The following is a 24,786-nucleotide window of genomic DNA, read 5'->3' as shown; positions in this document are numbered from 1 at the left end:
GAGATCCGTGAAACCGGCCACGGTAACCACGTCCACCCGTTCCGCCCTCCTTCCTCCTCTGTTTCTTTCTTTCTTTCTTTGGGTTTCGCTTCCGCTCCACTCCGCCCTCCCCTCCTCGCCCATCCCGAGGCCACCCTCGATCGCCACCACCGCCACCTGCTCGACGGATTGCGCTGCAGGAGGAAGGACACCAATGGCGTCGCTGCGGCCGCTCGACCCCTCGCTCGCCACCGCCACCGCCGCCGCCGCCAGGCCGCGCCTCGTGCCCGCGCCCTCCGCCGCGGGCGCGCTGCTCCAGCGAAGCGGCGCCCTCCTTCTGCGCGCACGGCGGCGCGGGTTCTCGTGCCGCGCGGGGCCCGCCGCCTCAGAGATGTAATGCCCCGTTGCTTCTTATTACTGTATTATTATATTTATTTCCTTGGGCGGGATACTGCTGTTCCCTTCTTGCTAAGCAATGGTGACATGCAATCTGCATAACCAGTAAAAAGGGGGTGATCGCAGAGCCGTCATTCCCAAATTCGTACCGAACAAACATGTACCACGGCCACTGTCTACAAATAGCAAGGCAATGCAAAATTGATCTGAAATCCCACCACCCAACAACACACATGTACCGCAACACTAATGGCGGGACAAGCATGTAGATAAGCATATAGTTAATGGTAGCAAACCACGGGAAAATTAATCTAGTGCGCACCGATGCTAACCCATAAGGGTAGGCAGGGGCCAATCAAACTAACAATCCAAGGAAAGAAAGTTGAAAGCGGCATATAACATTAGTAATGTATGTTTCTGGGGATGGGTACAGTTCCAGGTAAACTCAGGCGAGAGTTTCGGTATTTTGCAGATGGCATGCAAGATATTTCCCATTCTATAAATATATAGTTTTAGCTAAAAGCTAAATCTGATACATTGGACTCATGTGTAGTGCCATACTGTCAGCCAGGTTACGCTTAATTTATTACCGCGGCCCTTTTTGCGACAGTGCTTATATGTCTTTCTGGTATGAGGATCAAATAAAGTTGAAAAACTCAGCTGTGCTATATGTCTTTCTTCATTGTAAAGAGTTCTATGCACAAATGCAGCTGCGCAGTTTACCCACTTCCATTTTCTGGACAATGTTATCATTACAGTTTATATATTTTATTACTATTTGCTACAGAACGAAGGAGAAAAGCGGAGTAGACCCTTCAAAGCTCGATGTGGTGTTACTCCGGGTTTGCTTAGAGCACCAGGTTAAGTATGGCGAGCATGTTGGTATCATAGGATCGACGGAGGAGCTTGGGTCATGGAAGAAGCATGTTGAACTGGACTGGACTCCGGATGGCTGGGTCTGCCAGCTTGAGCTCCCTGGGGAAACGCTTGTGGAGTTCAAGTTTGTTATAGTTTTGAAAGGAGGGAAGGAGAAAACGTGGGAGGGTGGTAACAACCGTGCTATTGAGCTGCCAAAACATGGTGCATTTGATGTAGTTTTCCACTGGGATGAGACAGAAGAGCCTTTAGATCTTTCGGGGACATCAAAGGTTGATAGAGTATCCAGATATGTTGTTCCAGAAAAGGTTGGAGATGCTTCAGTGGCCGAGAATGGTGATTCAGCATTTGGTGGGCAGTGGCAAGGTAGCGAAGCTGTTTTCATGAGGTCAAATGAGCATGGGAGTAAGTCAACTGACAGGAGGTGGGATACAGCTGGCCTTGGTGGAATGGCACTGAAATTGGTGGAGGGTGATAAAGCATCTAGGAACTGGTGGAAGAAGGTAAGTAATATTCCATGGTGTTATGTTATTTTCCTCTGTAAAAGTAAAACTTTGATGCTAAACTTTTAAATATCAATGGAGGGACGCGTATAATACTTTTAGGTCTGGAACATGTTTATGGTTTGTCTTGTGTGAATCGGCTGGCTATAAATTGATTTTCAAATAGTTTTATATTCCCTCCGTTCCTAAAATAGCTTCGCAACTTTTTCTAGATACGGATGAATCTATAGCTAAAACATGTCTATATACCTACGTATCTAAATAAAGTTTGGAAACTTTTTTAGGAACGGAGGGGGTAGTAAGTATTATCTAATATTTTGGTTACCAACATCTCCAACTACTTGAGATCAGGTGGAATCATATTTCTTTTATAGCTACAAAACGTTGCAGTAAGTATCTCAGGTTCTTAGACATTCGCATGTCATGCCAAGCACCATGAGCCTACTCAAGCACATTTTGTGCCACATATTTAGCTTAGATTAATTGCCGGTACCATCGAGGTGCTCAAGTTAACAGTACCACTGCGGCAGCGCCGAGAACAAGCTCACTCAGATGCACCATTTCAGCTTCCGTGCAACTTCAGCGATTTATTAGCCTTGAAAATACCTCACCCATCAGTATCCTTTGTTTTAAGTTGACGAACTAGAGATATAAACATGTAGTACCTCTTCATAATAAGATTAAATGTCCTTCAACATATCTACATGCAGCGCCCCTCCATATTCTCGAAAAAAAGAGAGTAAATGCCCTCCATGGTGAAGAAACCACTTTAACTATCTGCTGCTTTGAGGAGTAAAGAACCAAGTTCGATTTGAACCCAAGAGGAAGTCGTGGTAGCCTGACATTAAAGAGTAAGCAACACTATTAGTAAAATGATAGGCACTATTTAAAGTTCACACACTTCACATGGGAGTCACAGATTAAACTAAGCAATTGCCACACCATTGCTGCAGCTATCCATCAATGGTCAGATGACCATTGTTATAGTTGCTCCATTCCGACCAAGTTGATGCACCACTGATTAGGTGGTTATGACTTATGAGGTGCATTGGGTGGGGAAGAGCATGGAAACAACAAAAAGATAAAATTGGCTCATAAGGTCCCACGTTGGTCACTGTTATTTTTAGTATTTAACCTTCATTTATAGAATTAACAAAAAAGTAACAATCATGGGGTGATGCAGTCCCCACCTTGTAACTTGGTGTCTCTTTGAAAATACTACGTTTCATTGTAGTAACTTCTTTTAACAAGTTTTTTTTCCCCTTGCAGTTGGAGCTTGTACGTGGACTCTTGTCAGAACCTGTTGATGATCAAAGTAGATTGGATGCCCTTATATGCTCTGCTATTTATTTAAAGGTTTCTCCAATTACCCTTTACTGTGCTATTTGTCACTGTGTTTCCTACCATTTTTTTTCCTTTGTAGAAATGATCATCTGAAAACATATGATCTGCCATTTATTTAAAGGTTTCTCTGGTTGCACTTTAATATGCTATGTCAGTATAGATCATAGAAGTTTTAGTTTTCTTTTTAAATTGTAAACTGAAAACAGCAAGACTGTTTAGAAGTGCATTAATGTTTTTTTTTAAAATTTCCCTCTATTGCAGTGGATTTATACAGGTCAAATATCGTGTTTCGAAGATGGCGGTCATTATCGACCCAACAAACATGCTGAGATATCGAGGCATATTTTCCGTGAACTTGAAAAGATGTACTACATAAAAGGCACATCACCTGAGGTTTGTGCAATCAGTTACAAATATTTCATGGAGATCAGTATTTGACTACCTCTAATGCTGCGTTTGACCACTGTGCCTTTAGCTAAGATAAACCAGTTCGACTTTCGTACTGTCAGTTTGGTACTGTGGCATATTGATATGTGCAATCTAACGCTTTTTAAATCATTAGTTATTCATCTTGGTAATGTGGTATACATTGGTGCAGGATGTGCTTGTGATTCGTAAGATTCATCCTTGTTTACCTTCATTTAAGGCGGAGTTTACTGCAGCTGTTCCTCTAACACGAATTCGTGATATTGCTCACCGGAATGACATCCCACATGATCTCAAGGTGATGCCCCCTTTCGAAAGCTTAGCATAACTTCCTATATATTTTTTTGCTACTCACTTAATCTTCTACCGTCAACAGCAAGAAATCAAGCATACTATACAAAACAAGCTACACCGTAGTGCTGGCCCTGAGGATCTTATTGCTACAGAAGCCATGCTTACCAGGATTACGAAGAATCCTGGAGAATACAACGAAGCATTTGTAGAACAGTTCAAAATATTCTATGGCGAACTAAAAGACTTCTTTAATGCTGGCAGGTTGTCTAACTCATTATTTCTCATATTTTATACTTCCAGAATATTGCTAAAAGAAACTAATGAAACTGTGACTCTCCGAAACTTATGTCATACTGAAAGACGTAGTCACCAGATTCTATCCTTTGTTTATTTATTTATTTCCTAGTTCCTGACTTATTGCCCTCAGAAGTACTAAATAGATGGAGAAGTCATTGCAGAAGACTTGTATGTGTAGAGGTCCTTATAGTACCTTATGGAACTATTTTTATTAGAAATGAAAAGGAACTGTCCAGAAACAAGAGAATAGCAAATCTCTTTAACTTATTCTAGCAATAAGAATTCCATATATTTACCAGGATACTTACAAAGTTATAAACGATCAGTTAACATAAAGCAGTGTCATAGATTGGAACTAGTACAATATGTGATTATAGTTCAAACTATGTATTGAACATACTTCCTAAAAAAAACTTTTTGAGATACAAGAATCTAGAATAATAAATGTTACTTCGAAAATGTGTATAGATATGTAGGATGCATTGGTACTGTTCACTCAAGTTTGAAGCTAAAGAGACAATTCTATGAATAATGTGAAAAGTGGCCCCTCTGCTAAGCATCAGATGTTATTCTATAGCAATGAGCAGCCCCTCAGATGATCATCAAAAGCTTTTCTGTGCAAATGATCAAATAAGATTCATTTTAAATGTATGATAATGTGACATGGTATTGGGTAATTCTGCAGCCTGTTTGAACAACTGGAATCCATCAAGGAATCTTTGAGTGAGTCTGGCCTGGAAGCACTGTCATCATTTGTGAAAACCAAAAAGGTCAGTGATCTGTTTTCTTGCTTTCATATCTCAAATCTTTTATATACAAGATAGTACTCTGCAGGGGATACTCAAAGTTTTCAATTGTTTAGGCACTTTTGTGATCTGTTCACCTAATATAGACAAGGAAACACAGTTAAAATGTATATTTTTTTCGAGAAAACGCAAAAGAATTTGCGTTTCATTTCGTTGAACAGGAAGAAAACATCAGGGGTACAACCTCCACAGGAGGGACACACACAACACACACACACACACACATATGTTACCAAATCCTGCATAAGGTCATTTCTTTATTTTCTCAATTGTATAGAAAGCATCTAGCTCCTGCTTGCTTTACTGGAGTTCATGAATACACTGCAGTTATTGTGAATTTTAATACCCTCGTAAGATATGATGTTACGTATATCGGGATTTGATAATTACTGTGCTTACTAGCTACATGTTATGAAAGATCTCTTGCCTACCAATTCAGTTGTAGGATGGACCCATTTCTTCAGTTGTCATGTGTAATTTGTTTTTATATCGCATTTTTTCAGAGCTTGGACGAAGTTGAAGATGTAAAAGTTTTGATGAAGACCTTGCAAGCATTATCGTATTTGAGATCAGTTCTAATGAAGGGCCTTGAAAGTGGCCTTAGAAATGACGCGACTGATGCTGGTATAGCAATGCGACAAAAGGTTATTTGATCAAAACAGAACCCAGAGCTTTTATTCCATATTGGCTGCATACATTTTCAATTATAATTACTTTGTGAAGTTTTGCAGTGGCGCCTTTGTGAGATTGGTCTTGAGGACTACTCGTTTGTTTTGTTAAGCAGGTACTAATTAATTAGTTTAAACTGAATTTGTTTTTGCTTTAGAAAAAACTGTGATTTCCTGGAAAACATATCTTAGTTTTCAGTGCAACATTATTGGTTTAGTATTTCATTGTTAGAGCAAATTTTACAGAACTACAACTGTGTTCCAATTTGAAGGACCTACAGGTTTAAGGAGCAATTTCACATCAATGTAAAATAAAGGGCTATTTTATATCTTTGAACTACAAGTTATACAATTTATCGTAATTCCCCACTGCCCTGACCGTCCTGACGACTGTGGCCCTCACGCCACCTTCTCTTTCCTTGCTCCCCAACTGCTCCACGGGCCACGTCATCAGGCCCATCACCCTGCCCATGCAAAAAGGTGCGCTGTGAAAGCACACCTACCATATGGGGAAGCATGGCTAGTTGGTGTTCCCATAGGGTTAAGGAAAAAAAATGTTTTGGAATTGCTGGTCCATAGCATGGAAAGCCAGCAGTGGAACCATTACCTGGGAATTACTTTCTGAATTCTGTCACTGCTACCCTGCATTCCAGCTTGAGGACGAGCTGTATTTCCAGGAGGGAGAAGAGTAGGAGTTGATGTGGGTTTGTTACTGGGTATAACATATCGTCATCAGGTTATTGCACAAGGCACCACTGCAAAACTGCACAAGGAGAATTGGAGTGCGCAATGCTTCAGGGGCGCGCTGGAGATTGAGTTGACTTATAGAAGTTAGTTCAGGATTTGTTAACTTGATTAACTACCTTATCTCTAAGCTATATATGGTTGCCAGCGGCACCAACTTAAAGAGGTAGCCATCAGCTAATTTCTTAAGCAAGAGTTATTCAGAGCGCTTTTCATCAACCGTAGCTATCAGAGCGTAATTTTACGGCCAGGAACAAGTCCCGCCTTATCAGGACTGTGATACCTTGTGTACACCACCTCTTTATCCAGTGCGATCAAAGTCTGAGATCCACCTCCTTCCACAAACGCTATACTGCGGAAATAATATCAGCTAACAGTTTTGAATCATTTTAGTAAAGGTACACTGGTAGGTAATTGACACTGCATATAAATGTTTAGCTCACATATGGTGATACATATGCATTATTAGAAAGTTGTCAACTGCTACTAATTTATTTCTAAAGTTGTTTAAAGATAATTCATCTGGCTATGTTATCTTTCGAGTTGTCAAAATAAAGGATCTAGCAAAATAGACTTAGATTATTCTAATGGAGATACAGCGAGTTTATTTTATTTGCTCTGGTGCCTTAACAGATACATCAATGGTCTTGAAGCTTTAGGTGGATCAGCTTCGCTTGCACAGTGTGTGGCTCGAGATACAAGTGTATGGGACGATACCCTTGATGCCCTTATTATTGGTATCAACCAAGTTAGCTTTTCAGGTTGGAAGCCAGAGGAATGCATTGCAATAGGGAACGAGCTTCTTTCTTGGAAGCAAAAAGGTCTATCTGAAAGTGAAGGTGCTTTTTTCTTCTTTAACATCTAGTGTGAATGTTTCATCCTTGTATCATTGTATGTTTTTGGTGCCCTGAAAGCATTTCGTGTCATTTATGTAGGCAGTGAAGATGGGAAGTATATTTGGGCACTGAGACTTAAAGCTACACTTGATAGAGCAAGGAGATTAACGGAAGAATATTCTGAAGCACTGCTTTCTATATTCCCTGAAAATGTCAAGGTGAGAATTTGCCCAGTGATTGTGTTCTCTTCCTATTGCTTGATGGATGAGAACTGCATGGTTGGTACCCATACTGGCAAGTCAGGCCACCTAATTAGAATGCTAGTCGACTCATAAGTAATTTAGGTTAGGGATTTTTTTTACCTCATGTAGCATTTGGTTTGTGGAACCACCCCACCATTGGATTGTTTATCCCTTGATTCTGCTGGGACTATCCTATTCCTTATTTTTATTACCAACTTGATGCTTATGGGAAATGAGGTGACACCATTCCACAAATGAAACAAAAGCACGGGCAAATGGTTGGTCAATCAGAACATCATAAGTCTTGGATATACTACCTCCATGGCTCCATCCCAAAGCTTAAGGCTTATATTATTTTTAGAAAGTCAAACTATGTCAAGTTTGACTAAGCTTTTACCAAAAATCATTAACATGCAAAATACAACATTAATATCATTAAATAGATAATGAAATATATTTTCGTATGGTATCTACAAAATATTATATTTCTTGATAGATTGTTCTAAAAGTTTGGTCAAACTTTACTTGGTTTGACTTTTAAAAAAAAAACCTTAAGCTTTGGGATGGAGGTAGTACTATTTTGGGAAAAATTTGCTACTCCAAATGTTGGCCATCTTGGTTGTGTGCCTGTGAGATAAAACTTGTCAGTTTTTGCCACTCCCGTTTTCCCTTTTGTTCAGTTTTTGCCGTTGACACTAGTATTTGTTAGTGTGATTGCTACTTCTTGCCAGTCTTTTCCAAAAGGAATGGCTCTCAAGAAGAGCGCACCTGACAGGCTCTGACCAAATCTTGGTGCTTCACCACAACACAAAAGTGGGCCTAGTATTACCATTTGAAGTAATAAGTTCTGTATCATCACAAATAGCACCTTACACATTTTAAAATCATATCCTTACTGGCATCTACAACTGCTGGTACACTTGAATTTTCTCATTTTTTTTTTGCTATGTTTTGGACTGGAATCATATATATAGATGTCTGTTTCTATAGGTCCTTGGGAAAGCCCTTGGAATACCAGAGAACAGTGTGAGAACATACACCGAGGCTGAAATTCGTGCTGGGTAATCCTTTTTTCCTAGTGAACCACTGTAGTTTATTGTCACATATAATCCGGGTAATCCTAACTTTGTATATCCTTTCTAGTGTTATTTTTCAGGTCTCCAAACTTTGCACTGTACTTCTGAAAGCTGTTCGAGCAGTAATTGGATTGTCCGGCTGGGATGTTCTTGTTCCTGGAGAGACCCATGGAGTTTTGATACAGGTATCTTCTGAAACAATGCAGGAAAGCAGAATGAGTCTTGTGATGAACTTCCTGATGTTTTGCTGCCATGTTAGCGAGATGTTGTCACTTAGGAAAATTCTATCCTTTTGAGAAAAGATACTAGTTTCACTTTTAAGGCCTGTCCTGGTCACTGCCGCACAACAACTCTTATCTTGAAACTCCAGCAGGTAGTTATCCTATTGTTACATATTGTAATCGTTGTAATTAGAAGATGTCAATAGTGCTTTGAGCCAGCTTGATGTGAATACTGTAGCCTGATGCAATTTTAAGCCAGACATGTGCAAAGCCCTCCTGCAGGTGATCACTTGCTTTAGGCTAGTGCACTCCCAATCAGCTTCACATGAGTTGCGTGCATAAGGCACTATGTCATGAGCTGTGTGGAATGCCCACAAGTTGTTCAACAGCATGCCTAGAACGGAAAAATAACCAGTGTCATTTGGATGAATATTTTATTATTTTAAAGGGCAGGCTGTATGCAAGTCAATTAAGTCCCAGTCAAGCCCTTCTACCGTAGAGTCACATTTTGCAAGGAAATAATATTTTCCTTTGGCATACAAGAAACTAGACAGTTTTCATTGGTTTTCATTTTCGACATTGGCATGGAGAAATTTATCATATTTTATATTTGAAATTCTAAATGTCTTATGATTTAATTCCTTTTTTTTGCGAAAACTTATGATTTAATTCTAAGATCCAAAATAACATATGCATTTTTGTATTTGATACTTGTTTTTATGTTATGCATAATATATATTTTTGATTTCATGAAAGATCATCTGTAATTTCTCGTAGACATGCCTCCTAGGAGGATTGTAAATCTTTTCAATGAAATGAAACGCAAAAGTCTTAAGCGTTTTCACAAAAAATAGTAGACTTCATGTGTAATATAATTATGCTTAGGCCTGGGTCACGTGAGAAATATTGGTGTGTGCCCAGGCTACATGATTTTTTTGACATGACTCCAGGTCAGATACATGAATTCTATATGCGCTCAGTCTAAACTGAAATCTTGTCTGGCCTGGAGATTATGAACCAGGCTAAGAGATAAAAAAAATTGAGCTTTGGTAACTGGCCAAATTTAAATTTCGTTTTGAATTTGATCATTATAATTGTTTGGTAGAAAAAGGTTTTTTACTGGTAAAAAGCTCAGGAGAATTATCTTTACCGATTATGGAATCCTTACTATCCTTTCTAGTTGTATTAGAGTCAAAACTCATGCTTCTGTTGCAATGGTTTGTTTACTTAGGTAGAAAGAATCATTCCTGGATCATTGTCTTCATCCATCAAAGGACCTGTGGTTCTACTTGTAAATAAGGCTGATGGAGATGAAGAGGTACTCTTGGAACATCAAATGCTTTGTTAATCTTGTCTCGACAAATCGCTCATATGGACAGGGTTTCTTCTTTATTTGACAGGTCAAAGCTGCTGGTGATAATATCGTGGGGGTTATTCTCCTACAAGAGTTACCTCACTTATCACATCTTGGTGTTAGAGCTCGTCAAGTTAGTCTTACTAAACCTATGTTCTTGTACTTTTACTGGTGCCAGTTCTGAAATATTGCAACTGCTGACATGTTTCCAGGAGAAAGTTGTATTTGTAACTTGTGAAGATGATGACAGAATTGCAGGTCTGAGGTTGCTCGAAGGAAAACATGTCAGGTTATGCTCTGTTTTCATATGCATGTCTTTTTGTGGCCTCTGACAAGAATTTGATTGGTACCAGTATAGGTCCAGAATTTTTTGTGCCTGTTGAAACTAGACAAGAATTCACTTTGATTTATTACAGGTTGGGAGCATCATCCAATGATGTTGATTTGTCAGTAGTTTCAGATGAAAATGTCAGTAGCATATCTTCAGAGCCGTCCAGTACACAGAAACCCTCAAATGAGTTCTCTTTACCACTGGCTACGGACAAGTCATCATACATATCTGAGGTTCTTCATCATTACTGCACAGATGACAGAAATACATGTCTTATTTGTATTACATATTACACTAGATGTTGCTATGATCCTGCATAATTTCTTCAGTTGCTCCTACTTACATTTTTCTATTCTCAATGGGACATCATTGCAGCCAACTTCTGGAGAAAATGATAGTTCCGGTGTTCTTGAGCTTTCAGAGGCATCAATTGAATCATCTGGTGCTAAAGCTAAAGCTTGTGGAACTCTTTCTGTGCTAGCCTCACTGTCAAGCAAAGGTATCACTTTTTAGTAACATTCAGTACAGTAATGTCTGTTTGTTTCCTGACATTCTTCTGAATGGAAACTAACTTCTGCAAGATAATAACTGCTAAGAGATTTATGAAGTTAAGTGTGTTATTTTAGAAATCATGGCATTTCGAATAGAGATACTCCTAAATTTTCTTAGTGTCGAAGTGAAGATTCAGTCAAGCTGCTGGAATAGCTGGGCATGATACATTTCTGATTAATATCAGGGAAGCCAAACTGAATTTCACATTTTCAAATTCAACCAAAATACACCCTGGTATTTTGCTGCAAGTGACATTGTTCTGTGAAATCGTGCATGTGTGTAATTTCGTAGAATCTCGATACACCGATGGTAGATCATCTAATCATGTACCTTCTTCAATGAAATGAAACGCAAACATTCCTTTGCGTTTTCTTGAAAAAAAATCATGTACCTTCGAAATATACAAGTCATTTTATCTATACGTACAGTTGATATATAGTGCTAAATTGCTAGCCTTGGTATCTTGGGGTGGGCATCTTTTTATTCTGCTAAAGATTTGTTGAATGACGGAAACATAGTCATTATGGTCTCACATATCATAACTCATGTAAGCTTAACTCCTTTGTATAAACATTTTATGATCTTATTATTTTTCTCTTTTATCATTGGTTAGTTTACAGCGATCAAGGAATTCCAGCGGCATTTCAAGTTCCTTGTGGTGCTGTGATTCCATTTGGATCAATGGAGGATGCACTCAAGAAAAGTGGATCACTGGAATCGTATACCAGCCTTCTAGAGAAGATCGAGACAGCTGAAATCGAAAATGGTGAACTCGATAGCTTATCATCTGAGCTACAATCAACAGTATCACTACTTTCACCATCTGAAGAAACCATTGAGTCTTTGAAAACAATCTTCTCCAAGGATGGTCGGCTAATCGTCAGATCTAGTGCCAATGTGGAGGATTTGGCTGGTATGTCAGCAGCCGGGCTCTACGAATCCATTCCTAACGTCAGTCTCTCGGACATAACTTCCTTTGGATCTGCGGTCGCACGGGTTTGGGCCTCACTATACACGAGGAGAGCCATCCTTAGCCGCCGAGTGGCTGGTGTGCCTCAGAGAGATGCCAAGATGGCCATTTTGGTCCAGGAAATGCTGGAGCCAGAACTATCGTTTGTGCTTCACACTGTCAGCCCCTCTGACCATGACACCAAGGTCGTCGAAGCCGAGGTTGCCCCTGGGCTTGGCGAAACACTAGCTGCAGGGACCCGTGGCACCCCATGGAGGCTCTCGTGCGACAAGTTTGACACCAGTGTCACCACTCTAGCCTTTGCGAATTTCAGCGAAGAGATGCTGGTGCTCAACTCTGGCCCCGCCGATGGGGAGGTGGTTCATCTCACCGTGGATTACAGCAAGAAGCCGTTGTCAGTTGACTCGACCTTCAGGAAACAGTTTGGTCAGCGCCTCGCCGCGATTGGCCAGTACCTGGAGCAGAAATTCGGCAGTGCCCAGGATGTGGAAGGTTGCATGGTCGGCGAAGATATCTACATAGTACAGAGCAGGCCACAACCACTGTAGAAGTGTTTTGCTTTCATGAGCGAAGTTTTGTTAGGTGAATAAAATTTGCTGAAAGTATTACGGTTTTTGTAATACCGCGTGGCAAAATAAAGAAGAGCCCTCTGGCGAAACTGAACAGGTCTGAATAATGCTTCGGGTTGTATTTAACTTTCGGGGTGTGGATTGTATCCACTGTAATCACATACAGTACTTCTTTTTTTATTTGTGAGGCTGTTCAAATGAAAATAGAATATGTAACCAGATTGGACCAGTACTTCGCAGCCTTCTGTTACCAACGTAGTTTCTTTATCAAGAAAGTAGATTGAACAGAGACTGGAAGTGTGTCTGAAAAACAACACTGAGCATGTCAGTTTTGGATGCACTGTGCAACCAAAATGAAGCACGAAATTCAACCTAAACCGCCAAGTCAAGTCAGTTCACTCTTGTACAACCCACGGTAATAAACAGATGTTAAAACAACACGCATCTGTCCAGTAAATTTGAACACATCCATTTCTGCTGATTTCATCAATCTTAAAGCTCAGCTATTCCTGTTTTTACAACATGTACATAAATCTGCGTGTATGTGTCTAAGTGGTGCTCCCTTTATTCCTTAAAAGACACTAATATAACGAAACAGGGAAAGAGGCATCTGAAGGTTCTTTGTTGAACCTATTTTTCGGTGTCTTGTTCAAGATGGTCGAGGCAGCAGCTACGTCTTGAAGTCGGAATAAGGTCCTCCTCACTCCATCCATCTTTGCTCCGTTGGTGCATCTAGTATCATCGGAGGATGCGTAGAGTCGCGTGTCAGGCGGTTTACAGTTATCATCAATGGCAATTGTTGTTACTCTGGTGCGCTGGTCCATCGTGGCTTTAGCTCGACGACTTCTCATTTATCTGTTACAATAAGCTTTGAGGCTGTAGCTCTGTTATTAACTCAAATTTATCCAAATACGGATGTAGCTAGATCTGGCATACCATCATCCCTATCTAAACAAAGCGAGTAAAAAATAAGAGCAAAGAATGTGCCAAGCTAGTGTCCATCTGACATCTGGGTCCCACCATCTTCTGGGTGTCACTTTACCCAATAGCAGATCCACCTCAATCTCTACTGCTACGCGGAGCAACTCTGCACTCGCCGACACTCATGGCCCACCGCGCCACCGCCGCGCTCCTCCTCATCCTGCTCGCCGCCGCCGCCGCCGCCGCCGAGTCCGAGGTGGTGGTTCAGGCGCCGGAGACGCCGAAGGCGGCGGAGGAGCTGGCCCGGATGCTAGAGAGGCTCCAGGAGGTCGCGGACTCGCTCGCCAGGTCCGTCCGCGCGCTGGAGTCCGTGCTCGCTAGATCCGCGGAGCCGGACCCCCCGCCGCCGCGGCAGCCCTTCTCCGCCGAAGCCCCGGCGGCACCGGGAGCTCCGGACCAGCTGGCCCCGCAGCGGGTGGCCGTCACGAAGCGCCGGCCGGTCTGGTCCGAGCGGTTCAACTTCGTGGCGGCGGTGCGGCTCGGGGACGGCGCGCACGCGGCGGCGCAGGCCGCGCTGCCGTACGAGGACGCCGACGGGCTCACCAAGTACTTCGCGGTGGGCGACTCCCGCGGCCGCGTCTTCGTCTTCTCCGCAGCAGGAGACTTACTGCTCGAGCTCAGCGCCGGGGACTCCCCGGCGCCCCCCTCCCCGGTGACCGCCCTGCTCGCGTACCTCTCCCCGCGCCGCGCCGACTGCCTCCTCTTCGCGGGCCACGCCGACGGCTCCATCGCGGCGCACCGCCTCACGGAGGCCTCCCCGCACGGCGACGACTGGCTCACCCTCACCGCCACCTCCTCCCGCCTCCTCGTGCGCGGCCTCGACGCCGCGCCCGTGCTGCACCTCGAGGCGCACCACGCGGGGCGGTCCCGCTACGTGCTCTCCAGCGACGCGGGCCGCCGCATCCGCGTCTTCACCGAGAACGGCACGCTCTACGGCACCGCCATCGCCGCCTCCACGCCGCTCGCCTTCGTCAAGCAGCGCCTGCTCTTCCTCACCGACGCCGGCGCCGCGTCCCTCGACCTCCGCTCCATGACCGTCCGCGAGACGCCCTGCGAGGGCCTCGCCGAGGCGCTCAACGGCTCCCGCCCCAAGTCCTACTCCTTCGACCCCGCCGAACGATTCAAGGCTTATGGCTTCACCGATGCCGGTGATCTCGTGCACGTCCTGCTGCTCGGCGATGTCGCCAACCTCAAGTGCCGGGTCCGGGCGGTGAAGAAGGCCGAGGTTGACGGCCCCGTCGCGATACAAACCATCAAGGGTTACCTCTTGGTGGCCAGCCAGGATAAGATCATGGTGTACAACACCTCCTCGCAGTACTATGGGAGGGTCGGGGCGCCGCGGCCGCTGTTCAGCACGGCCATTAGGGATATCAAGTCCATGTTTGCGGGTTCTAGCGCTGCGATGTCAGCCGTGATGAAGCCTCTGATCGCCGCGGACCGGGAAAAGCTTGTGATCCTGGGGCTTGGGGATGGCTACATTGGCATCTACCGGTCCAACTTCCCGGTGTACAAGCCGGAGAGCAACGCGGTTGTGTGGAGCGGCCCGGCCCTGCTTTTCCTCCTCTTCTTGATCGGCATCTGGCAAGTGTATGTGAAGAAGAAGGACTCGTTGGGGTGGACACCGGAGGAGACGTTTAACACCTCCGTCTCTGCTCCTACGGGGAGCATTTTGAATCATCCAGCTAGCGAGCGAGCGTTCGCGGATAGCACCACAAGAGCTTCTGATCGAAGCTATGCGGATGGCGCAGCAAGAGCCGGTGATAGAAGCTATGTGGATGCCACCACCAGATCTACCGACCGAGGCTATGCTGACACTACCAGGGCTGGGGACCTACGTGGCGGCGCGCTAAGAACTGCTCCGAGAAGGTATGTGTCCCCTACTAGATATGCAGGGGCAGCCGGCATTCCATATCGACCTGTTTCGTCTGAGCCTGGGCTTAGAGCCACTCCAGAGCTGAAGTATAGAGGCCCAGGTATGGAGCCGCCTGGTTTCCCCAAGAAAAGAGATGCATTGTTCTTGAACAACCAAGCTGTAGTAGATGATCATGTCGAATGAGGGTGTCGGTAGTTGGTGTAGACTGCCCCCCTAAATTTTGGTCAGGTTTTGAAGATTCCTCACCTAAGAGGGATGCCAGTGATACCAAGCCTGTTGTTGTAAGTTGTAAAACTTAAAATGTTTGTATTGTACGAGTAAATTATGACCAATTAAGATACGTTGGTGCAAATAGTGAAATAACACAAAAGACTGGGTTGCATCTGTGCAATTTTACACGGTCTATGTATAGCTCTAAGCCTCTAACCGCCCAACTCATATTTAATCTGCTCTTAAGCTTAAATGGTGTAAGGAAATTACTCTTTAAGTCTCAGAGTTCATAATGAACTCCAGTTGTGCTGGGATGCGAATTGCTCTACTTCTGAACTGGATGTCTTGCTGCACTGAAGAACTGCCTTGGCATTTTATCAAGGAACAACTACTGGTAGATTCAGTCAATTTCATTAGCATTCTAGTAGCCATAGGCCATATGTTATAAGATGAAGATGCAGGGTTGTCTTTTTTGTTTCGGGTACTTCCGACTACCACATGATTCACACGCTTTAAAGTAAAAAATTGCATCACATGGCACGGGAGTGGTGTTTTGGAACATGGGAGCATATGCTCCCTCCATTTTAAATTTCATCTTACATATATTTTGAATTTCAAAAAATTGAAACAAAAAATTCGCACGTACATCTTCAAGTGCTACACGCTCACAAAGTTGTTTCATAAAAAATGGGCTTGTAATGTGACGTGTGTAAAAAAGACAAAACTCAGTGCTAAAAATAATGTTGTTTACAGGATAAATTTTCTCTTTTTTATATAGACCACAAAAAATATTTATTTTTCGTGAAACTTGACAATTGCACATATATTATGGTGATGTAGATGCAGAATTTTTTGTCAAAATTTTTCGACAACTCAAAATATAATTTTTTGATATAGGGAGCATACGCACCCGGGAGCCGAATTGAATTTCCGCATCACATGCTACATTTGAACTTCCATTTTCTGTCACTATCTAATCCATGTTCTATCTTTTCTGCGTCAATGTAAGGAGGATCATCTCAGTGTTTGATAGTGCCACATCACCAAATATGTTGACGTTGACATTGACATGTGAACTGCAGTTATCCAAGTTTGAGTTTTTTCTTTGTCCTTTTGTCATTATGTGTAGCTCACGTGATCTGCCTATCTGGTTCCCATCTGGATGATACTACAATTTTAGAAAACTGTTATTTATGCTACCATCATTTTTGTCTTCTTAATACAGTATATGCACGCTGCCAATTATACGAAAAACTGTATTGTGGCAGGAGCTTAATTTTCATCATTTCATCGGTTCAAGAGACATTATTTTGGTGCCATCTGATGGCAAATTTATCTTAAACTTCTGCAATACCATTACAAGTTTCAGTTAGCGTGGTTTTTTACTACGTTCCAGGTGCAACGAACTTCTAAAATACAAGTATATGTTTCAGTTAAGCGTGGTTTATTACTTCGTTCAAAGTGCAACATTTTCAGTCGCTCATACAGGTCTGGCCAAAATAGAAGAACAGCTGCTGAACAATGTCGTAAATAGACCAGATTACGAGTGTTGAGCTTCAGTTTGCATTGATGCAACACAAGACTGTCGCAATCGATATAGTTTGCAGCCGCAGATAATAGCATAAGCAGCTGCAGAGGCAACAGAAACCCAGCCAAAATAACACTCTAACATGGGGGTGGACAAAAAAAAAATGCTGCATAACTTCAAACCATAAACTTGAAGCATATTAAGATTAGTAAGAAACACTGCACCACATGATGATAATGGGAAAGCAATGCAATTATTTACTTCCTGTTGGAAATTTTCACCGAGAACATAGTTCGTCAAAAGGCGAGTGAGCAATATGCTCCCAGAAGTTGCGCACGGGCAGTGAAAACCGCGCAAAAAGGTATACCCTGACTTTAGTCCCTTTTATTAGGACTTCAAAAACCTAGAAAAGAAACTTTGACTCCATGGAGGAAGTAAGACGAAGATCCAGCTTGGTCCGCCTATTCAGTCCTTGACGATGAAGTTCTGGCGGCTGATGGGGTTCATGATGACCGGCGGTCCAGCAGTGCGAGGCCAGGCCTGAAGCTTGGCCTCCGTGGCTTGCTGCCACTCCTTGTCAGTGGCAGTCTTGCAAACGGTGCCTGTTTCCAGAGGAAGCAGCAGTTTCAGATACAAAACTCACCACTACAGGTACCTTATGTCAGATTACACTCACCTCCGAAGATCTTCTTGTCAGAAACAATCGTGTCGCAGACATACGCAACGCCAAGGGATCCGATCAGCGCCCCGACAATGCATTTCGCCGCCATTGTTGCTGCACAGCACCGAAACAGGGTACATATTGTCAGGTCCAGTGAACCGCTATGCAGAAATCATTCACACGCGCAAAAACCATCACAAAACATAACATGAGGTGTTTCCTCTATTCTCGTAGACATCAACATGAGCTCCATCAGTCATGAGACAAAAGTAGAACAATGCCCGACAGAAAGTAGAGATCATGCGCTCTATTCACCATCTTATTTCACCCTCTTAAATACAACATATATTCAACATTCATATAAGAATTAGGTAGCGATGGCCAGCTTGACAGAAAAAGAAAGAAACATGGATGTACAAGTGCAGAAACTACGCACACGGTTTTTGTCTATCAAAACCACCCACGGATTCACCGGCAACATATCATCCAATGTTGCCCAGCAGACAATACTATACTGGCGTACATGTACAAGTGGAATGGTCAGATATGTGCTAGTGTACATATAAAACATCCACTGTTTGCTGTCAACAGAGAAATGGCATTTGTCTACATAAACTAGGGACCGAAACACAGGCAATAAATCGGGGCTCATCCGTTCGTGCGTTAACAATGAAAGATGAAAATATGAATCGTAATAACGAATGACGAGCCTTGCTAGATGGATGATTCCCAATCCAGTGGAACGCGGCCTAACGAAAGCGCGCGATCCAACGGTGCGGGGAACCACACGGATCGGTCGTCCAGAAACCCAAATTATATTACTCAAAAAAAAAACTCAAAGATATCAAAGGATCATCTTTCGAAACGGTCTTCAACACGCGATGGGTAGACGTTGCGCATCGTGCGGGACGCAGGTGGTCAGGTAGATCTAATCGGGTCGTGACCATCCTGTTCATCTCGTCTTTTCCAGATCATACGATTATACTCGATGATCACCGAGCCCTAGCGCTGGGATGGAGAAATGGCGGCGAATCTCGTTCGAGCGCGCGCTCGCGCGTGCGGGATCGGCGGAAACATCCGTCGAACAGACACGGGGAGAGGGGGAGGGAGGAGGCTGACGAGAGTACCTCGTGATCCGGTTCGCCTGCCGCCGCCGCCGCCGCCGCCGCCGGGGAGAGAGAGGGAGAGGGAGGAGACGCGCGCGTGTGGAGAAGGGGCAGGAACGCGAGCGAGCGAATGGGCGGAGAGAAATCATAAAAGGGCTCCGGGACTGTCTATCTTGACCGCTTCTCCACTGGGCCACGTTCACGTGGTGGGCTGAACCGGGCTTCTCCTGACCTTTCTCACCATATTGGGTTAACTTTTTTTTTTTTTGAACAGATATTCGTTGACTTTTTTTTTTGGAAAGACCCCGATGCTGCATTAACTCATATAAACGGTGGGTACCCCTGAAAAGAGAAAAGAGAATGCAATCCAGTCATTGGTCCTCTCCACCGGCGGTGAGACTCCATTGCCGGCCACCTTCACTCCGCCGGGGGCGAACCACTTGACAGTGAGGAGGTGCAAAGCTCCGGCAAGAATCTCCTTGAAGGGCATCCACTATGGTCCCCGCAAAAAAAAGGGCATCCACTATGGAGGTTGGAGAGACGCTGACGATGCGGCGCTTGGAGTGGCCTCCCTTGGCAGAAATCATGGCGGAATGCTTGGCCACCATGTAGTGAACTCCCGCTTGCAGCAGAGAAACTCCCCGCCATCTTGATGCCGGACTATGTTGTTCGTCGGAACGCCTCCTCCCCTCGCCACCAAGGCCGGATGGAAGAGTGTAGAGGACGAAGAGACAGCAGAACCCAAGATGGCCATCGAACATGACCTTATTGAAGGAGACGGTGGCCTTCCTTGCCGCACCTTCCTCCACCCGCTAGAGCAATTGGAGGACAAGGAAGAACCCTAGCTCGCCCCAGATCTAGTCAAACAGATCTAGGCTCTGCTCCACCCTAACGGCATGAAGCCGAGACGCCAAAGGGGCAACACCAAAGCTATTCTACTCTGTACATGCCGGTCTCCACCCTCTCTACCACACGAGATGGTCTCGCTGCCGATGAGGAGAGCCGGGCGAACTAGTAGAACACAGATGACTCTCAAGGGGGCCAGAGCGGAGAGAACGAGAGGAGGAACGAGAGGAGAACGAGAGGAGGGACAATCATGGATGAGTCATGCACATTGCGGAACCAATTTGTCTGTATTAGAGAAAGCTTTCAAAATATGTATAATTTTTAGTACTACCTCTGTCCATAAAAAATGGTAAATTTATCTAAATTTAGATATATCTAGATACATCTGAACTTGACAAACTTCTAACATCCTGAATACAAGTTGACTATGAACATGCAGTACGAGCTACAGCTACCGTCTCGCTAACTGGACCATTGTCCAAAAGGATGTTGTTTAGGAGTGGAGCTCATGGGGGTGGCAACCAGAAATAGGCCCAAGGATATAAAATTGGGGCAAGTGAAAAGATGGTATATGGTTATTTGAATTTATTTGACTTATTTTTCTCTTTAGTATATCAAAATTTAATTATTTCATTTATTCTACTTGTCCCACTTCCGCATCCCTAAATGGGGCGGAGCGCACCCGTTTAGCTCTAGCAAACACAATAAGCGTGTTCCATAGCTCGCACGCTCTCCACTCAGAAATAGGGGAAAGAAAGTATGGAGTTCTTAGCATAAAGCTATCACATTTGCGTGAAATGTTTGGAAAGCTACCACTTTACCTTTTCGTGAGAAAATGTGACCACTATTGGGTACATATTTTTTGCAATGTGCATCAACTCAAATTGATAATAAATTGACAGTCATTCTGACCGGTGGGATCCACCTGTAACACCAACGTGGCACAAAACATAGTGAACTTATTGATGTGGGCAGAGGACCGATGGGTCAGCCCTATAAAAAATAAAGGTCAACTCGCTTCGCTCTCAATCTAGCCACCGCCATGGTTCCCCATAGCCTACCTTCTTCTCCATTGAAGGGAGCTTTTCCCCTTAGTCATCCCCGACCCCTGTTTTTCGCTCGCCGATGCTCTGGTGCCAAGTCCCGCATCCTCAAGATTTGGCGACGCACAGCTGGCCCCTGCGCCATTTCCGTTGTCCCCCGACACCATCCACATTGCATCACGGTGCCTTGCCGCCGGTCGAGATTCCGTAAGTCCCCTCATTGCCACTCCTAGCCAGCCAGAAATTGGAGGCGCCCAAAGGAGAGAGTTAGAGGGGGATTTGGTGCAAGAGGGCTAGGACGGGGCTGGAAGGAGGGACATCCATCGCACGGTGGCGCCCATCTCGCGCACCCTTCACATACCTCCATATCTCCGACCTCCACAACATGACGACGCCGGGGAAGACACGACAGTGGTGCCCCAGCGGCCGGATTGAGACGGGAGAGCTCACCCACGTGTTCCATGCAGGCTCTCCACGATGATTTTGCCGGAGATGCGGCAACAAGTTCGCTGAGAAAGCGGCGATGACCACTCCATATTTTTTTCCAAGAGATCCACACGGATCGATTTTCATTACCCATGGATAACGAAAGCAGGAGTATCAAGCCACGGGGGGCTAGTTGTTCGAAACAACAAAGGAAACTAAACTAAAAACGCGCCTCCTACTGCTAGCGTTACAGCTTAGGAGTCTTTTAACGGCCAAAACCCCACAAAAAAAGCTTAGAGTATCATTACAACCACATACATGCAGGAAAAGTGTTATGACCCAAAGTTTTGCTTGTTTAAATTTCACCACTCGCGTAACAGTTATGAATTTAAATAATGACAATAAGTATTTTTTTAAAGTAATTTGCTGAGGAGAACCAAAATAACATAACAACAGGGAGCTATAGGTAAGATTCCCAGATATTTTACTACCGCCTCAGTCGTTAGTTGTCTATTGCTTGGACCAAAATATCTACTATTCCTATCCGGAGAAGTGCACTGCCCAAGCTATCCTTCTTCCGTTCTTATCTTTAATCCCTTAGGGGCCAAGCTTCCCTCGGCTGATCTTTATCTGCTCCCAAGTCCCAACAGTGTAGAAGTACACTATAAATACACCTCCCGTTGGAGCATCTCTGCCATCTCACCATCAAGCTAGCCTCTCTCCATTTCTTTCGGTTCCATCCATAGGGAAAGCTCTGCTTCTGCTCCTGGGATTAGACAACAATATTCGTTCTTAGAAGATAGAAGAAGGAAGCTGTGTGGAAATATTTTAAGGTGTTCTAGAGAGGGCGATCAGAGGTAAGTTGTTATTTATGTCCAAGCTGATCTCTTAGTAAATTCCTCCATCCAAGCTAAATGATCCACCGAGTCATATTTCTATACAAAAGCACGAATACAAATGTCCACCTGCTTCCCACTGGTTCGGACCAAACTAGCTAAATAATATTTTCACCTGTATACTGGATTAAGGGCTAACACTACTCAGTCTGTCCTCTGAATTTAATTACTGGGATTTAACATACATGATCTGATAAAATAAATTAGACAGGCTATGCATGTATATACTTGGAACATGAACAGTGACAAAGAACTGAAATAAACATCAGGATGACTAGCTCTTACGTGAACCATACGTGTACTTAAGGAGAAGTGTGGTACATTTACCAAAACTTATAGACTATGTAATATGACTAGGTCCAGGAGCGGCACAAGTTTAATCAACGAGGAAACTCAAGGCAAGCTGCGTATACCAGAATGTTCTTGTCTGCTTTGTATTCCCTAGATTGATTTATTTGGTTGCGATGCTTATATGTGTATTGTTTGCTATATCTCTATATCGATAGAGTTATTTCTTTTGCATTTTTAGCATATTTTAATAGTTGCATATTGGTCAAGCAAGATAAAATATGGGATCATATATCAACAAATTGGTTGGTCATAATCATGAAAAGTGTGGTGTATCCAGCCTGAGACGGTCGATACCTGAAAGGTGTGGGATGGCAGGCCCGGATGGGAAGGCCCACACAAGTAGGGGACTCGACGACGTGATTCTCAGAGATCGATACTATCACGAGGTGGGATTATGACAATTGATTTGCTGATACTCTGCAGAGGCTTAACTAAAACTTAAGTTTTAATATATATTAAGGAGGATATGGATGTTGGTGTTGCTTGGTTTATGCCAAAGGGCGTTTAGTCGCTATGAGTGCATATCGCACCCTGCTGAGCTATGGGGATATAATTGACTGTAAAATCTGTATATTCTTGCTGAGTATGTTTAACATACTCACAGTCTTTTATTTTTATCTGGTATGCGCAGATCAATTTTAGGATCAAGTGGCGACGGCTGAAAATCCATATGACGACATATAGCGTAGAAGTGGAGCGAGATATTAATAGAAGAAAATATCACTAGTGTTGTAATAAATAAGTTGTACTTGTAATATTTGATAATGAATAAAGTGGAGACTTGCTTGGCATTTGTCAGTGATATTTCACTATTTAGCCTTGTATGCTTATGGTTCCTTCAAATCATAAGCATACGGCGGCTGTCATTCTCCTAGGTCGTGGCTTGGGGCGTGACAAAAAGGTCCAAAAGTTTCAAGCATTTGCACCCCCGATCTTCCATTTTCAGGTCACCAGCGTCGGCTTCAACATCCCTTGCATCCCTTATCTACAGAGGACGTTGTTGATGACCAGGGGCATTTTGTGCAGCACTACCAGTACCAGAAGAGCCAGCAAGTCTCAATAAACCATCAACACCCGCCTGGATATCGTCCGCATCCTTCTCATTGTGCAAACCTGTCCAGTATTTCATAAAAACAGTAGAATAACTTATTAGCTTAAAAGGAGTTTTAACCAGCTTGTGCTCAAAGCAAGATCTTTTGAAGTTCGAGTTTAGTGGGCATTAATTTGACCATATTTTGTCACGAAAATGTAAAGTGGTAGTTTTCCGAATATTTCGCGCACAAGTTATTTTATGCTACTAACTCGTAAAGTCGATCTGATTCACCTGATCCACTTCAGGCTATGGTCCAGGTGGTTCTTAAAGCATTTTCGAATCACTCCCGGATGTGGAGAAGGGAAATGAGAAGGGACGCTGAGTCGACTTTCTTATAGTAACTATTATACTGAACTTGTGTAGTTAGGTTTTACGTATGACTAGTAATGTCTCACATGAGTTCTTCGTCTACGCGTTTGTAGAATTTTCTACGTTTCAACAAGTAGTACTAGTAGTCTAGTAGGACCGACAGGTAGTTCAACTTCCACAGCAATGCAGACAACATCCATGCACCGCGTCCGTGAGATACGCCACTGCACGTGGGCCCTGCACAGTCTCCCGTCCGCAGGGTCCACGGTTCGCCAGGCTCAGATCCGACCGACCGTCCGGGCGTGCCCCCTCCCTACGCGCCTCGAGCAAGCAACCGACGCCAGGCACCATCCACCCCACGCTTCCCGCCCACCACCCACCGACAGGTGGGCCCACACATTTCGCGGCCCCATCCGCAGTGTCACCGCGAAGGTACACTACACTAAAGCAACCGGGAAAAGGTTGAAGATGCTAAACCAGATTGGTCCCAACTTAAACTATCCCATAGCATCTGTTGATTCAGCACAACGATACAATGCAAACATTAATCTATAAGGGATTGTCATCAGTTACCTAATCCAATCGTGAGACATGGGACTCTATGCACTTTGAACCACTCCATATTTGGATCAACGGGATATGTGAGGAGGTAGTAGGCTCGAAAAGAAAACCGCGATTTGCTATTTTAAAACCAAGGTATTTTTAGTAGGGCTGATATGTGGGGTCATGTCCTGTCTCTGCCACCTCAGCGTTGATAAATGAGCCCCGCTGCTTTTTTGGGCATTAGTTTGCTGCCAGTCCGATTTTAATGCATATTTCAGAAAAGTACAGTACTGGATAGCTGTCGCATTGTGCTAGGAAAGATAGTTTTTTCGAGGCACATTTGACACATCGATGATAGTTTTAACGGTAAGCCGCGTCAATTTTCTAACTAATGGACTTGTGCACTGGTACGTAGTTAGGACTTTTTAGTTCTTCG

At 43.8% G+C, this 24,786-nt stretch overlaps 3 protein-coding genes and 1 long non-coding RNA gene across 4 annotated transcripts; 3 read left to right on the top strand and 1 right to left on the bottom strand.

The window, feature by feature from the left end:
• The first annotated feature begins 26 nt into the window (after nt 1-26).
• Nucleotides 27-12,716, top strand: LOC127311567 (phosphoglucan, water dikinase, chloroplastic). The gene is made up of 19 exons (XM_051342008.2): nt 27-372; nt 1,163-1,754; nt 3,024-3,110; nt 3,360-3,491; nt 3,697-3,822; nt 3,901-4,079; nt 4,801-4,885; nt 5,425-5,565; nt 5,653-5,705; nt 6,967-7,172; nt 7,269-7,387; nt 8,402-8,472; nt 8,555-8,672; nt 9,940-10,026; nt 10,109-10,195; nt 10,275-10,351; nt 10,479-10,626; nt 10,769-10,892; nt 11,559-12,716. Exons 1-19 carry the CDS (start codon nt 194-196, stop codon nt 12,461-12,463), a joined length of 3,516 nt encoding a protein of 1,171 aa, XP_051197968.1. The 5' UTR covers nt 27-193; the 3' UTR covers nt 12,464-12,716.
• An 804-nt stretch (nt 12,717-13,520) lies between these two features.
• LOC127311568 (uncharacterized membrane protein At1g75140) lies at nt 13,521-15,749 on the top strand. Its single transcript, XM_051342009.2, has one exon. The coding sequence runs from the start codon at nt 13,590-13,592 to the stop codon at nt 15,519-15,521; it is 1,932 nt and encodes a 643-aa protein (XP_051197969.1). The 5' UTR covers nt 13,521-13,589; the 3' UTR covers nt 15,522-15,749.
• Nucleotides 15,750-17,307: 1,558 nt separating this feature from the next.
• LOC127311569 (uncharacterized) lies at nt 17,308-18,991 on the bottom strand. Its single transcript, XM_051342010.2, has 3 exons — nt 18,865-18,991; nt 17,753-17,851; nt 17,308-17,678 (listed from the first exon to the last, which is right to left on the bottom strand). The coding sequence occupies exons 2-3, from the start codon at nt 17,844-17,846 to the stop codon at nt 17,542-17,544; spliced, it is 231 nt and encodes a 76-aa protein (XP_051197970.1). The 5' UTR covers nt 17,847-17,851; nt 18,865-18,991; the 3' UTR covers nt 17,308-17,541.
• Nucleotides 18,992-21,495: 2,504 nt separating this feature from the next.
• On the top strand, nt 21,496-23,196 carry LOC127311572 (uncharacterized). The gene is made up of 2 exons (XR_007857738.2): nt 21,496-22,015; nt 23,037-23,196. It is a non-coding gene; the product is annotated as an uncharacterized lncRNA (long non-coding RNA).
• Nucleotides 23,197-24,786: the final 1,590 nt, after the last annotated feature.

This window comes from Lolium perenne, chromosome 7 (assembly GCF_019359855.2).
Source record: "Lolium perenne isolate Kyuss_39 chromosome 7, Kyuss_2.0, whole genome shotgun sequence".
Classification (NCBI taxonomy): Eukaryota; Viridiplantae; Streptophyta; class Magnoliopsida; order Poales; family Poaceae; genus Lolium; species Lolium perenne.
This window is presented reverse-complemented; position numbering and strand designations above follow the sequence as displayed.

Bases quoted from the DNA above. Each gene is read 5' to 3' on its own strand.
- LOC127311569 (XM_051342010.2), bottom strand. From the start codon at position 17,846: ATGGCGGCGAAATGCATTGTCGGGGCGCTGATCGGATCCCTTGGCGTT. The intron at 17,679-17,752 runs GTGAGTGTAATC...CTCTGGAAACAG, and splicing joins TGACAAGAAGATCTTCGGAG to GCACCGTTTGCAAGACTGCC.
- LOC127311568 (XM_051342009.2), top strand. From the start codon at position 13,590: ATGGCCCACCGCGCCACCGCCGCGCTCCTCCTCATCCTGCTCGCCGCC.
- LOC127311567 (XM_051342008.2), top strand. From the start codon at position 194: ATGGCGTCGCTGCGGCCGCTCGACCCCTCGCTCGCCACCGCCACCGCC. The intron at 4,886-5,424 runs GTCAGTGATCTG...GCATTTTTTCAG, and splicing joins CATTTGTGAAAACCAAAAAG to AGCTTGGACGAAGTTGAAGA. The intron at 10,196-10,274 runs GTTAGTCTTACT...ACATGTTTCCAG, and splicing joins TTGGTGTTAGAGCTCGTCAA to GAGAAAGTTGTATTTGTAAC.